General features: G+C 41.0%; 1 protein-coding gene across 3 annotated transcripts in view; it reads right to left on the bottom strand.

Annotated features, from left to right (window-relative positions):
* The window catches only part of GRAMD2B (GRAM domain containing 2B), a 113,576-nt gene that overhangs the window by 99,738 nt on the left and 1,460 nt on the right, over positions 1–12,378 (bottom strand). For 2 of the 3 annotated variants that reach the window (XM_053665332.1, XM_053665331.1), the window contains exons 2-3: positions 11,496–11,654; positions 11,040–11,115 (exon numbers count right to left, since the gene is read on the bottom strand). In XM_053665332.1, coding sequence (XP_053521307.1) covers positions 11,040–11,115; positions 11,496–11,620 — 201 coding nt within the window. In that variant the 5' untranslated portion in view covers positions 11,621–11,654. The remainder of the gene's footprint in view (positions 1–11,039; positions 11,116–11,495; positions 11,655–12,378) is intronic. The other variant, XM_037138225.2, reaches the window with a different exon arrangement.

The raw sequence follows: 12,378 nt of genomic DNA, 5'->3' as shown, positions 1-12,378 counted from the left end.
TAATAAATAATACAACAATCAATCAATAATAATACAAGAATAAACTCTGTTGTATGTAGTCACAACTGTAAATCCACTTTTGCCCACCCCTTTATTATTGCTGCTGTTATTTAGAACCCATTTAAGCTGGAAGTTGAGAAAATGAAATTTTTATGTGTTGTTTTTCGATCACTTAATATTCATGCAGAAGAAAAACACCAGAGTCTCTCCCCCTCCCCCAAATGTTACTAGCAGCAGGGAAGGATTTGGCCCAAGGAGCTATGCTCTCTCCTCGTCTCCCCTGTGATCAGTCAAGGACACTGGAGAATGGCCGGCTGAAGTGAGGTACACAGATTCTGGTTGTGGGAGAGAGCAAAGTTTCCTGGAAAATCAAACCTTTAGCCTTGGCCTCTTTAGCACTTTGCTCTAACCAGCTGATAACCAGCTAGGGACAGGTGTGTGCCTCGCTGGGAGTGGTGGACTCTAAGCTCACTTCTGAAACTAGACGAAGCATTGTTTAGTGAGATTTTACTGGTGGCTGATAGGGTGACCAACGTTTGTGTCTGGAGTTTTCCTTGTTTTACCTTGAATGCTCTGCACCCTAGGGACCCCTTTCGTCCTGAGGAAAATGTGACCTGTCCCCAGTGCCGTCTTGCCACGGTTCTGATGGTGCGCCGCACCCAGCTCCTCCCCTTGTCCTTCCTTGACGGTGCAATGTCTGTATTTCTCTTTCTCCCTTACTCCTATGTTCCGATTGCAATGATGTTGGAAAGACATTAAGTATGTTGTAATAAAGCATTAGATTAAACAAACTCTTCACTGTACCTAACAGCAGTAACCTGCGAGGCAGTTTCTGCTCCTTGAGAAACAAAACAGTCTAATCAGCACAGATATTAATAACTTATGAAACATAATGTTACTGTCTCCCAGGAAGGGCTGGATTGTAACTGGGGGCAGTGCTTCACTTAGAACAAAATGTTTGTGAAGGAGGAAATTCCAGTGTCAGCAGCCAGTCTTTGAATGTATTTTTTTTTTTAACAGAGAATCTTTCTTAGCACTCACTCAATTGTAAATATTTTATTAGCCAGGCTCCATGCTAGCTGCTCTAGCAGTGATACCAAACAATTTTAAGAAACTGGTCCTTGTTCCAATAATATAACTAGGACGAGATAATATACACATTTGAAAAGTTAGTTAACAATAAAAGAGGGAGGTAGGCAGTAAATCAGGCTAGTATTTCTCGAGTCTCTGTATACTTAATGTCTTTTGAGTCTATGTAGCAATTCTGCTAGATAATTCCTTTTTTAAGTTTTTTCTTTATCTTTGTTATTGACACTATTATAGACGTCCCCATTCCTCACCGCTTTGCCCAACTCCACCTAGCTCCCACCCCCTAGATGATTGCGTAATAACATCTCATTTAATCCTCGCCCGAAGTACATTTTTACAGATGATACAGCTATATCTGTAAAAGGTTAAACAAGTTGGCCACAATTAAGCGGTCATAAGAATGTGGTCATGTCCTGGCCCAGTAGATTGAGTGCCGGCCTGTGAACCAAAGGGTTGCAGATTTGATTCCCAGTCAGGGCACATGCCTGGGTTGCAGGCCAGGTCCCCAGCAGGGGGTGGACAAGAGGCAGCCACACAATGAAGTTTCTTTCCTTCTCTTTTCCACTCCCCTCTCTCTAAAAATAAATCAATAAATCAATAAAATCTTTTTTAAAAAAGCATGTGATCATGCCAGAATTCATTCCTTCACTCAATACACGTTAACTGAACATTTACCCTCAAAAGGAGGCAAGATTATTTGAGATTGGAATGGTTTTAAAAAGCCTAATGGAAAAGGTGGAATCTGAGTTGAGCTCCAAAGAATGGGAGCCTTAGGAGAGGCAGAGAGGGAAGGGAGCAGGGCTCATGAGCAAATACAGAGGCACGGGCCAGGTGCGTGCAGGAGTGGAGAGGCTGTGTGTGAGGAAGGGGAAGAGCTTTGCTCACTTATATGGAGGTTGAAGTAGGAAGGGCCCTGAGTGCCGGTGGGTAGTATGAGCTCTGTCATGTAGATTATGGGAACAAAAAGATTAGTTTGGTGGCCACACAGGTGAAACTTTGGAAGCAGAAGGAGGTGGGTTAACTCACTACTGCAGTCATCTATTGATGTGGTTATTTCATTTAGGCAGCTGCTACCAGTCTATGGGAAGCAGTTCTGAAGTAGTTGGAAGAGTATTGACTCAACTCTTATGTAAGATATTAATTCCTTATAAAAAAAAAACTATGTTACAGATGAGATTGCTGACAGTCTACAGCAGGGGTCACAAACTCAAATGTCTTTCAGAGGCAGAAAGGTTACTAAAACCACGAGACAACCGCAGAGAGCAGGAGCAAACGGCAGTGCTCATGCCCTCCCTGGTGGCATTCAAAGTTTAAACCCAGTTGCTGGTGGGACGGGTGGCCTCACCTGTCCACGGGCAGGAGTCGGCTGGGGCTTGCCCTCTGAATTTCACTTCTTGGTAGGAGCTGTCTATGTGAAATCTTTCAAGATCTGCTAATAGTTGTGTTTGGACTTTATGTTCAAACAGGAGTAAGATTCTGATGGCACATGACCACTGAAAGCAGATGTGGATTCTGTCTGGCTGCTTTATTTTTAAGATGAATGGCGATTGGCTGCTGTGCAGCAATTCACATCAGCAGGCACAGAGCTGCCGCAGTTTGACCCCCTCAACCGTTGAGACATGAACTCTGCTCAAGACAGTCCTGGCTTTTGCCACAGCTTTCACTGTTACGTGTGAAAAGGAGAACAGAGCCCAGGAGAGTGAAGATTAACAACTGCAGTAGGATATTTATGTAAATATAGCTGTAACAGGAGCATATTCATAGCCAAAAAAAGAATAATTTATGATAACAACCTAAATACAACTAAAATAAAGGTAGCTGAGATGTTTTATATCCTTCCATGGAAACAGAGATTAAAAACCATAAACAAGACAAAACCTGACAACCAGCACGCGATTCTAAGTATGACCAGCAGTGATTGGAATAGCTCATTTTTCTGATGCTGTCCAATAAGTGACGATGTTACGTCTCTATAGATAGAGAGTGTAAAAGAGAGTCTGACATAGAAAAGAGAATGATGAATTTGCCCCCCCACACTTGGTAAGTTGAGTTAACAACTCTAGAGTTTGCTCCTCTTCTACCAAATGAAGAGATTCGAGGCTAGATTTGCCCTGCTGATGTGTTCTATTTGGCCATTACCCTGTAGTAGGAGTAGAAAATTTTAAACACACTTCATATAAAACGTGATCATCTGGCCCTGCCTGGAAAATCAGATCTGGCAAGAAAGAGTATGACTGACGAGAGCTGCCTGGCATTTAGGAGTGCGCCCCCGTGACGTGGCTGAGCCCTGCGGTGGCCTCGGTCCGCGGTCTTCCTCCTTGTTCACTCTGCCTGACACGCTTCACTTGTTCTCATTACCTGCATTTGAGTTCAAAATCCCCGGCCTAGGTGATGTCGAAAGGCTTCTCTAGCTCTAATTTTCTTTCCTTAAACTCCACTTGTTAAAGTTTTACTGTATAATTTTTTTTCTTCCGTGAAGCAAGGTCCATGGATATTCCAAGAATTTAATCTTGTGCAGTGATGATAATCTTTGGTTATTATATCTGACCATTCTGAAGTCCACAAATAAGGAACTAATGTACCTACTGATGCTAGCTAGTCCAGAGAGGGGGTGGGGAAGTCATGCCTGTAGATTCTCTTCCGCCTGCTGCAGGTGTGGGGCTTGGATGTTGAGGCACAAGCCTGAACTGACAACACCGATAACCAGAGTTTCAAAACTGAGATTTCCAGAGGCATGGAATATAAGTACCCATGTATAAATGCATGAAATTTCCTCTACAGTTAGGTGATATTACAGATATTTGTGCGTTAAGATATGTCTGCTGGATTTTGCTGTGTTCAGGCTAATATTAGTGAAATTAGTTTATATACTCAGCCCATACTGCTGCCATTTGGGCAAAGAAGCATGGGGTCCGGCAGAGTGAGCTGAAGATTCAGACTCTATCATGGAATAGCCGTAGGTGGAAAAGCAGTGTTTGGGTGAACGTTCCATGTTCCTGGAGTGGCTGTGTGATGTTGTGGTTTAGAGAGTGGCTTGGGGGCAGGTTGCCTGGATTGGACGGGTAGCTTCGTCATTACCTTGCTCTGTTACTTTAGAAAGTTACTTAACCTTTCCCAGCGTCTGTAAAAATAGTAACGATCCTAGTATCTTCCTCAAAAGGCCACTGTGAGGACTTGATGCAAAGTCTAGGCATGAAGTGTGCACATAGTAAGCGTTCAGAAGATACTGCGGTGGAGGAGGAGGAAGATTATGATTTGAACTGGTTATCTTTTCACTAATGTTGAATGAAGTCCTATTATGATCTAACTGGAAGCTGTGATTTCCTTTCTAAGTGTGACATTAGCTGTGTGACTGCATGTAGCTTGTGGAAGATCTAATCTCATGGGGAGAGCAAATGTAACAATTTGGGCCCATGGAATGCTAACATTGGTGTTAATGCCCCCAGCAAGCGGCCTGAGCTGTTCCAATCTAACCGATGGACTACATCACATCCAAAGTCTCTTTCTCTGGCAACAATGTCCTTTACTCTGTGCTTTCCAGTAACTACTGGAGAGGAGATTAATTCCTGCCCTAAAGGTGTGTGTCCTTCTCTGAGAGGAGGCAGAGAGACCACTGTGTTTCCCAGGACAGAAAACTATTAGTATCTGCAGCAGTTGGTACCTGTAGAAGGAGTTGTGCCTCCAAAAAGATTAGCAAGTTGATACTGCAGTTTTCGTAAACATGGCAATATCAGACACAAGGCAATCTTTCCTTTTGCGCATTTGGTCTTGGTCATGCAAAGGAAAGGAACATGAAGACCCAGGTACTTATCCCGGCCTTGCTACTCACACAGGTCTTTTCACTGCTCTCAGTTGTGTGTGATTGAATGTATAAAATGAGTTGAGATAGTTGATTTTAAACATTATGTTAGTGTCAATTTTCTACCTATTGATTTTTTTCTACCTATTGATTGATGTTTATTATTTAAACAGTGCTGGAGGAGGAGCTCCAGGATGGAGGAGCTCTGATCTGTAGTATTTGCCAATTTCTAGAGTGAAAATTCTTCCCCCGTGACTGACTTCAAGCTACCAACATGATTGCCGTTGGACAGAACTTTGGAAAGACATGTTGATAATGAGCCTTTTTGAGCCAATATATACGCTAACGCACTCACATCACTGTGAACATTTAAACACCCAACTTCAGTGTTCGACAACATGTAAGAGTTTGGCCCCAGAGTTATCAGACTTAAATAACTGTGTTCTTTGATTTAAATAGCATTATATTCTGAAAAATTGCATTGCAGTTATTGTATAATCTGCCTTTGTTTGATTTTGTACAAATCTGCAATTCTTTCCACAGGAATATTTATGAATATCATACAATTTTAATGTCCCCGTAAGGGATTTTCTTTGTACTTTTTATTGTGGTAAATATACACAGTTCAGTAGCATTAATTGCCTTTCTTTTTGTTTTAAAGTACATTTTATTTATTATGCTATTATAGTTGTCCCTTTCTCCCCCCTTTTTCTCCCTCCACCCTGAACACCCCCCTCTCTCCAGCACTTTCTCCTCACTTAGTTCATGTCCATGGCTTGTACGTATAAGTTCTTTGGTTTCTCCATTTTCTATACTATCCTTACCCTCCCCCAGTCTATTTGGTGCCTACCAATTATGATTCTTATTCCCTGTACCTTTTTCCCCTCCCCCTCTCCACTGATAACCCTCCATGCAATCTCCATTTCTGTGACTCTGTTCCTGTTCTAGTTGTTTGCTTAGTTTTTTTTAGGTTTAGTTGTTGATAGTTGTGAGTTTGTTGTCATTTACTTTTCATAGTTTTGATCTTTTTTTAAAAAATAAATCCCTTTAAATAAGGGCTTTGTAATGATGAACTCCTTTAGCTTTATTTTGTCTGGGAAGCACTTTATCTGCCCTTCCATTCTAAGTGAAAGCTTTGCTGGATAGCGCAATCTTGGATGTAGGTCCTTGCCTTTCATGACTTTCAATATTTCTTTCTAGCCCCTTCTTGTCTGTAAGGTGTCTTTTGAGAAATCAGTTGGTAGCCATAAGGTTTTTTAACATACACTATTTGTTTATAAAACAAAATGTGCAAAATATAAAGAGGAAAATTACAAAATCATCTGTGATTCTCAGCCCCCAGCAATAATCAATCACAATGAACATTTTAGCATTATCAAAATTATGTTTTACCCTCAAGAGTAGACAAGTAGTTTGGTAATCCTGGAAATGTATCCAACATTTACAACATGGATTTTTATTACACTTATCATCCAAAGTGAGGAACTAAGAGTAACAAAAAGACCGGTTTTTCTGTTCTCTCTCTCCCTAGGGCAGCTCCAGGAGCCAGAGTAGTCGACAGAAACCCAGAAAAGACATATTTGGGAAAATCCATGAAACAGGTCTGAGAAAGATTTGCTTGGGAGCAAACATAATGCCGGCCAAGATGTTTTCAAGGTTAGTCTAGGAACTGGGTGGTAGGCGATGGAATCTTAAAACAGGAACCCTGGGAAGCATCTGATAAAGACACTTGGTGTTACAGGTCAGTCATCTGAATACAGAGGGTTTGGGTGACTACTGACGGTCACTTGAATAATAAGGGGCGGAGCCAGGGCCGCCCTCCTGGCCTGGTGACCCGGCCCCTGTTCACAGCAGGCTGCTCTGCAGAATCCCTCCTCCTGTAACTCGTGGGAGGATGGAAACTCGCCCGGGACTCCCAGCAGCAGCCTGCCCGTGTTTCATGCTGTCTTCATACGGGACAAGGAGGAAGGGACCCAGTCACGCCACCTACAGCCTTTCGTTTTCCATTGGTATTGAAGTAACGAAAAACTACGTTTTCACTCTTATCTTTCTTAGGCTGTCTCATGAATTAGAATATGTAACAGTTTCTCCAGTTCTCTGAATTTTGGGGACCCCCCCCTATGTTGCTATTGGATTCCAGGGCCAGGACCTATTTCCCTTAAAAACACAAACTCTGTGTTTGAATTCTTACAGCGCCACTTGATAGCTTTAGTTTTCTAATCTGTAGAATGGGGAAAGCAATAGTATGTACCTAATAAGTTTATTGGGAAAGTAAGTTAGTTGACATTTGTACAAACTTTGACTATTACCTGGCACATACTAAGCCCTCGGGAGGTGTTACCATCATTATTACCAACATGTATCATAAAATCACATGGCCTTATTTTAAGTAGCTGGTTTTTGAAGGTGTTAAAAACAGCTTAAGATATTTATATAACACAAAATCTACCAGCTTAAGGTGTATACTATAGTGGTTTTAGTACATTTTTACAGTGTTGCCCAGACAGCATCATCTAATTTTAAAATATTTTGTCTTTGTTTTCACATCATTTCCCTTTCATTTATTTTTTTCTGGGGGGAGCAAGTACCTTTTTTGAAAAAGATTTTATTTATTTATTTTTAGAGAGAAGGGAAGGGAGAGAGAAAGTGAGGGAGACATCAATGTGTGGTTGCTTCTTGCATGCCCCCTACTGGAGACCCGGCCTGTAATCTGGGCATGTGCCTTGACTGGAAATTGAACAGATGACCCTTTGGTTCACAGGCTGTCGCTCAATCTACTGAGCCACACCAACCAGGGTGGTAGGAACATTTACGTCCTCTCTTAGCAAATTGTTTTTATTTCATTTTTCAATTGCAGTTTACATTCAGTATTATTTTGTAAACTATTATTATGGCATAGTGATTAGACAATCATATACTTTACCAAGTTGTTGCCACAATATTTCCAGTACCCCCCCCCCGCACTAAACATAGTTATTACAGTATTATTGACTATATTTCGTACGCTGTATTTTACATTCTTGGGACTATTCTGTGACTACCAATTTGTAGTTAATTCTGGACCATTTCCATCGCTCTTCTATACCCACTAGGAATTGCTCTTCATGTCCCTTTTTCTGCCCTAGGCAACCACTAATCTACTAATGTGCCTTGTGTCACAGAGAAAGTACCTGTTCCGGACATGTCACTAAGTGGAATTATGCTCTACGTGATCCTTTGTGACTGGCTTCTTTCCCTTGGCTCACTGTCCAGTTTCATCCAGGTCGTAGCCTGTGTCAGTCCTCCACCCATTTCATGGCCAAATCATCTTCCATCGTATGGAGAGGCCACATTTTATTGATCTGCTCTTCAGTTGATGGATATTTGGATTGTTTCCATTTTTAGATACGATGAATGATGCTGCTGTGGAAATTTGTGTGCATGTTTTCTGTGGACATAGGTTTTTAATAATTTTGGTTATATGCCTGGGAATAAAATCGCTCTCTTTTAACTTTTTGAAGAATTGCCAAATTATTTTCCAAAGTTACCACAACATTTCACATTCCAATCAGCAATGGATGAAAGTTCCAATTTCTCCATATGCTTGCCAACACTTATTTATTTTTCTTTTTGATTAGAGTGATTTTAGTGGATGGGACAGTATCTCATTATGCATTTAATTTGAATTTTTCTAATACTGATTATATTAAGCATCTTTTCTGTGGTTATTGACCGTTTATATATCTTTTGGAGAAAATGCTATTCAAATCCCTTACCCATTTTCAAACTGGGTTATTTGTCTTTGTATTATTGAGTTGTGTCCTTGATATATTTTGAATGCAATCCCTGATCAGATATATGATTTCCAAATATTTCCTACCATCCTGTGGTTGTCTCTTTACTTTTTTGAACTTTATTTTTATTGTTTACACTACTGCAGTTGTCCCCATTTTTCTCCGTTGGCCTACTTCTGTCCAGCCCTCCCCCTCATTCCCCTCAGGCTGTCACCACGCTGCTCTCTGTGTCTATGGGTTATGCATATATGTTTTTTGGCTGGTCTCTTCACTTTCTTTTGTCTAGTCCCCACTCACCCCTCCTCTCTTTACTTTGCTGATTGTGTCTTTTGAAGCACAAAAGTTTTTAATTTTAATAAAAGTCCGATTTGCCAATCTTCTCTTGTATCACATGTGCTTATGGTGGTTGTACCTAAGAAAGAATTGCCTTAAATCAAAGGTCATGAAGATTTATTTACTCCTATGTATTCAAGAATTTTATAGTTTTAGCACTTATATAAGTGTAAGATCTATGATCCACTTGGAGTCAATTTTTGTGTGTGTTGTGAGGTAGGAGTCCAACTTCATTCTTTCACATGTGGTCCTGGCACTTTGCTCTTTTGCCAGTTTTCTGGGTGCTATTGTTGGAAAGCTTATTTGTTTCCCATCGAATTGTCTTGTCCTCTTTGTTGAAAATGAATTGACCATAAATGTTAGGGTTTATTTCTGGCTATATAATTATTTTAAAGCATATAGTTAGAAACTTATTCACAATTGATGAATTTGATCATCCTAAAAACATGTTTTTTTTTTTTTTAAATATGTGTCTATCTAGGTCCAGGGCCAAAATTTTTGGTATTTCCCCTGTATTCTTCTTGATAACCCTGAAATGACATCTTTCTTGGTGGTTACTTATTTCACCTGTTTGTAACAATGGTCAAAACAAGGAAGACACAAGGATGATTCTCTCAAAGTCCTCGGGCATTCAGAAGAACATGAACTGTCACCTCTTAGAGACAGGTGCAGAGAAAGAGTTCAGGCCCTAGTACATCACTAGTACATCCCTCTGTAACTGTTGACTCCCTTTAGCAGGAATCCTGCCATTCTTTTCAAACAGTGAAGAGCAGGGACTCTAGGCTGAATTCAGAAGAGGAGACTGAGATGGTGCTGTTTGCGAGAGTTTAGTCTTGGGAATTTAGCTCGTAGGATCTTTTAAGATGTGAGTCAGGTCAAAAGCATGCAATTTATGGAAGAAAGAATGCACATGTCCAACAACTGAATGAAAAATATTCTCTGCTCGTTAAAAAAATGTAGAAAATGACCCTACTGGGTAGCAAGTTGGACGAGTTTTTCAAAGGTCATGCTTGTGTGCAGTGCTGGGAATGATTTCATAAAGGAGTTATCCTCATTTTGCAGAAGAAAAGGCTGAGAGGCACAGAGAGTTTAACGAGTTTATCCCATGTTTCACGGCTTGTGAGTGAGAAAACTGAGAGGCTGAAATGCAGATATTACCACCTCCTCCGCAGCCACAGTGAGCATTTAGCCTTGACAGGTCAGATGCTATTTTGAGATTTCTGGTAAACCAGAGTTTGAATTCAACATCTGCCCTATGGACCTGTGTAAACTCTCTGGAGTAGGGTGGGGCCTGGTGATTGGGCTGGGCCATTAGAGACTTGGTTCCAGTGTTTCTTACTGGGTTTTCAGGGAGGGAGATAAAGAGTGGAAGGGAACTTTATTTAATCCTCTTAACAACGCTAGGAAATAGGTCTATTTCTCATTTTGGAGGTGAGAAAAACCAAACTCAAGAGAAATGGTCTCTTTTCCTAGTGCACACATTCAGTTAAATGGCAGCTCTGAGAGCTGGCATTCAAAGGCAGGTCTTTAGAAGCCAAAACCCTGTGTCTTCTTGCTGTTCTACACAGTCTCTCTCCAAAAGCAACCAAGCATATACCCAGTCTCCTCAGCCCACTGACATTTTATCTTATATTTTCTGTCCCTGTCACGCCTCACGCCCAGGGTTTGCTTTCTCTGTGCCCATGCACGTATGCATGGGGATGCCTTCATGTGTCTTTCTGGAGGCTTTCTCTTTATAGCCCCAGGTCTGGGCTGAGCCAAATAACCTCCCCATAAAATTTTCTTTCCTTTGCAGATAGGATTCTTTGAGGGATATTTAAGCAATTGTAGTTGGACTTGTAGAGGAACTTTTTAAAAAGTCAACTGTCTACATGTGCTTGGTACTCTGCTAGTTGTTGTATACAAAATTTAAACTGGGAAACAGAGCAAAAGCTAAAAAACCAGAAGCCTAACCCATCATGTCTGTTTACAAGGAAGTCAAAGAAATTTAACCTAAAACCAAACCTATCTTTCTAGATTAAAAGGAACTTAAAACCGGAACTTACAGAGTCGACACAGCAGGTGAGACAGGGCAAGTGTGTTATAATCCCGTTTTCCCTGAACTGGGCAATACTGAGGTCTCTGGAACAAATGAAGTCCTAGATTACAATCACGCATTTGATGGCTTTGCGAGTGTTGCTCACTGTCTCCCTCTGCTTGAGTTCTCTTTCTTCAGCTTGCATAACATGAAAAACCTCAAACTCTGCCAATTCTTCTATGCAATAAACCTATCAGCAAAATGCACTGTGTCGGGTTCCAAGTATGTTAAAGCATGTGGGACCACCCTTGTTTTTGCTCAAGCCCTTGATGATAAACAAGAACAATGCCCCCAGTGGGCGACCAAAGACCTCTTCCATGTAGAGACTCTCTGTTTGTGAGACACCAGAAAGACCTTTCATATAGCAAAGAGGCAGCACTCTACTCTCAATTGTTTTTTTCCAGGTCTGAGACCTGTCACTCACGTTTTCAGGTCTGCATCCATTTTTGCTTTCTTCCCCTGGCACATGGTCTTCCAGGCCATGAATTGTGCTTGGAATATCTGTTGGGTGCTGCTCTTTTCTGGCAGGGCCTGCTGTCTTCTCCACATCTTCTAGAGCCAGCCAGCAGCTCTTCCAGAAACTCTGGGGAGGACCAGAAAGCAGCGCTAAGTTGACTCATGATCTGGCCAATGACAGCCCTTTCAGCCAGTGGCATGCTTCTCTTCTGAAGAGTTCTCTCTCTGAGTCTGCTCAGAGGGACCGGATCAACCACACCTGAAACCCACATTTGTGGGCCAGCAAATGACCATAGGCACATTCTGTGTGTCGCCCGAGGTAGTATCTACTCACCTTGAGAGCTTTACCTTATCCCGATGCTGGTGTGGGGTGACTTTTACTGATCCCTTACTTATGATGACCTATGTCTTCCTTACTTTTTCTCACTTTACTACCATATACAAGGTAGTAAGTATATGCTACCTCAAAGGCTCCACCGTAGTCTTCCCTAAATGCTCTTCAGTTTACTCCTTTAAATTAATGATTATACATTATTTAAATTAAACATACCTTACACAACCACTTTGATATTCATTGTCAAGTGATATTATCAATATTTGATCATCTGCATCTCATCTGTGCTTTCTACACTCAGAATATGCTTTTTTTACACATGTAATATAATGTAGACATCACAGTTCTTTCCTCACTGTGGGGGCTCAATAAATATTTACTGATGATAAACTGGTGAATTCACAGGGAAGTTGATATTTTTTATTCTTCCATTTTAATTGCTGTTCCACCATGTCATTCACACAAACACTAAAGTTGTTCATTAATTAGAAGAATAATAAAAGCACATTAGAGTTTT

The sequence above is a fragment of the Artibeus jamaicensis genome, unplaced genomic scaffold, assembly GCF_021234435.1.
Source record: "Artibeus jamaicensis isolate MK-2021 breed Jamaican fruit bat unplaced genomic scaffold, CSHL_Jam_final contig_402, whole genome shotgun sequence".
Lineage (NCBI taxonomy): Eukaryota > Metazoa > Chordata > Mammalia > Chiroptera > Phyllostomidae > Artibeus > Artibeus jamaicensis.
The sequence above is the reverse complement of the archived record's forward strand: the minus strand, read 5'-3'. Positions and strand labels throughout refer to the sequence as shown.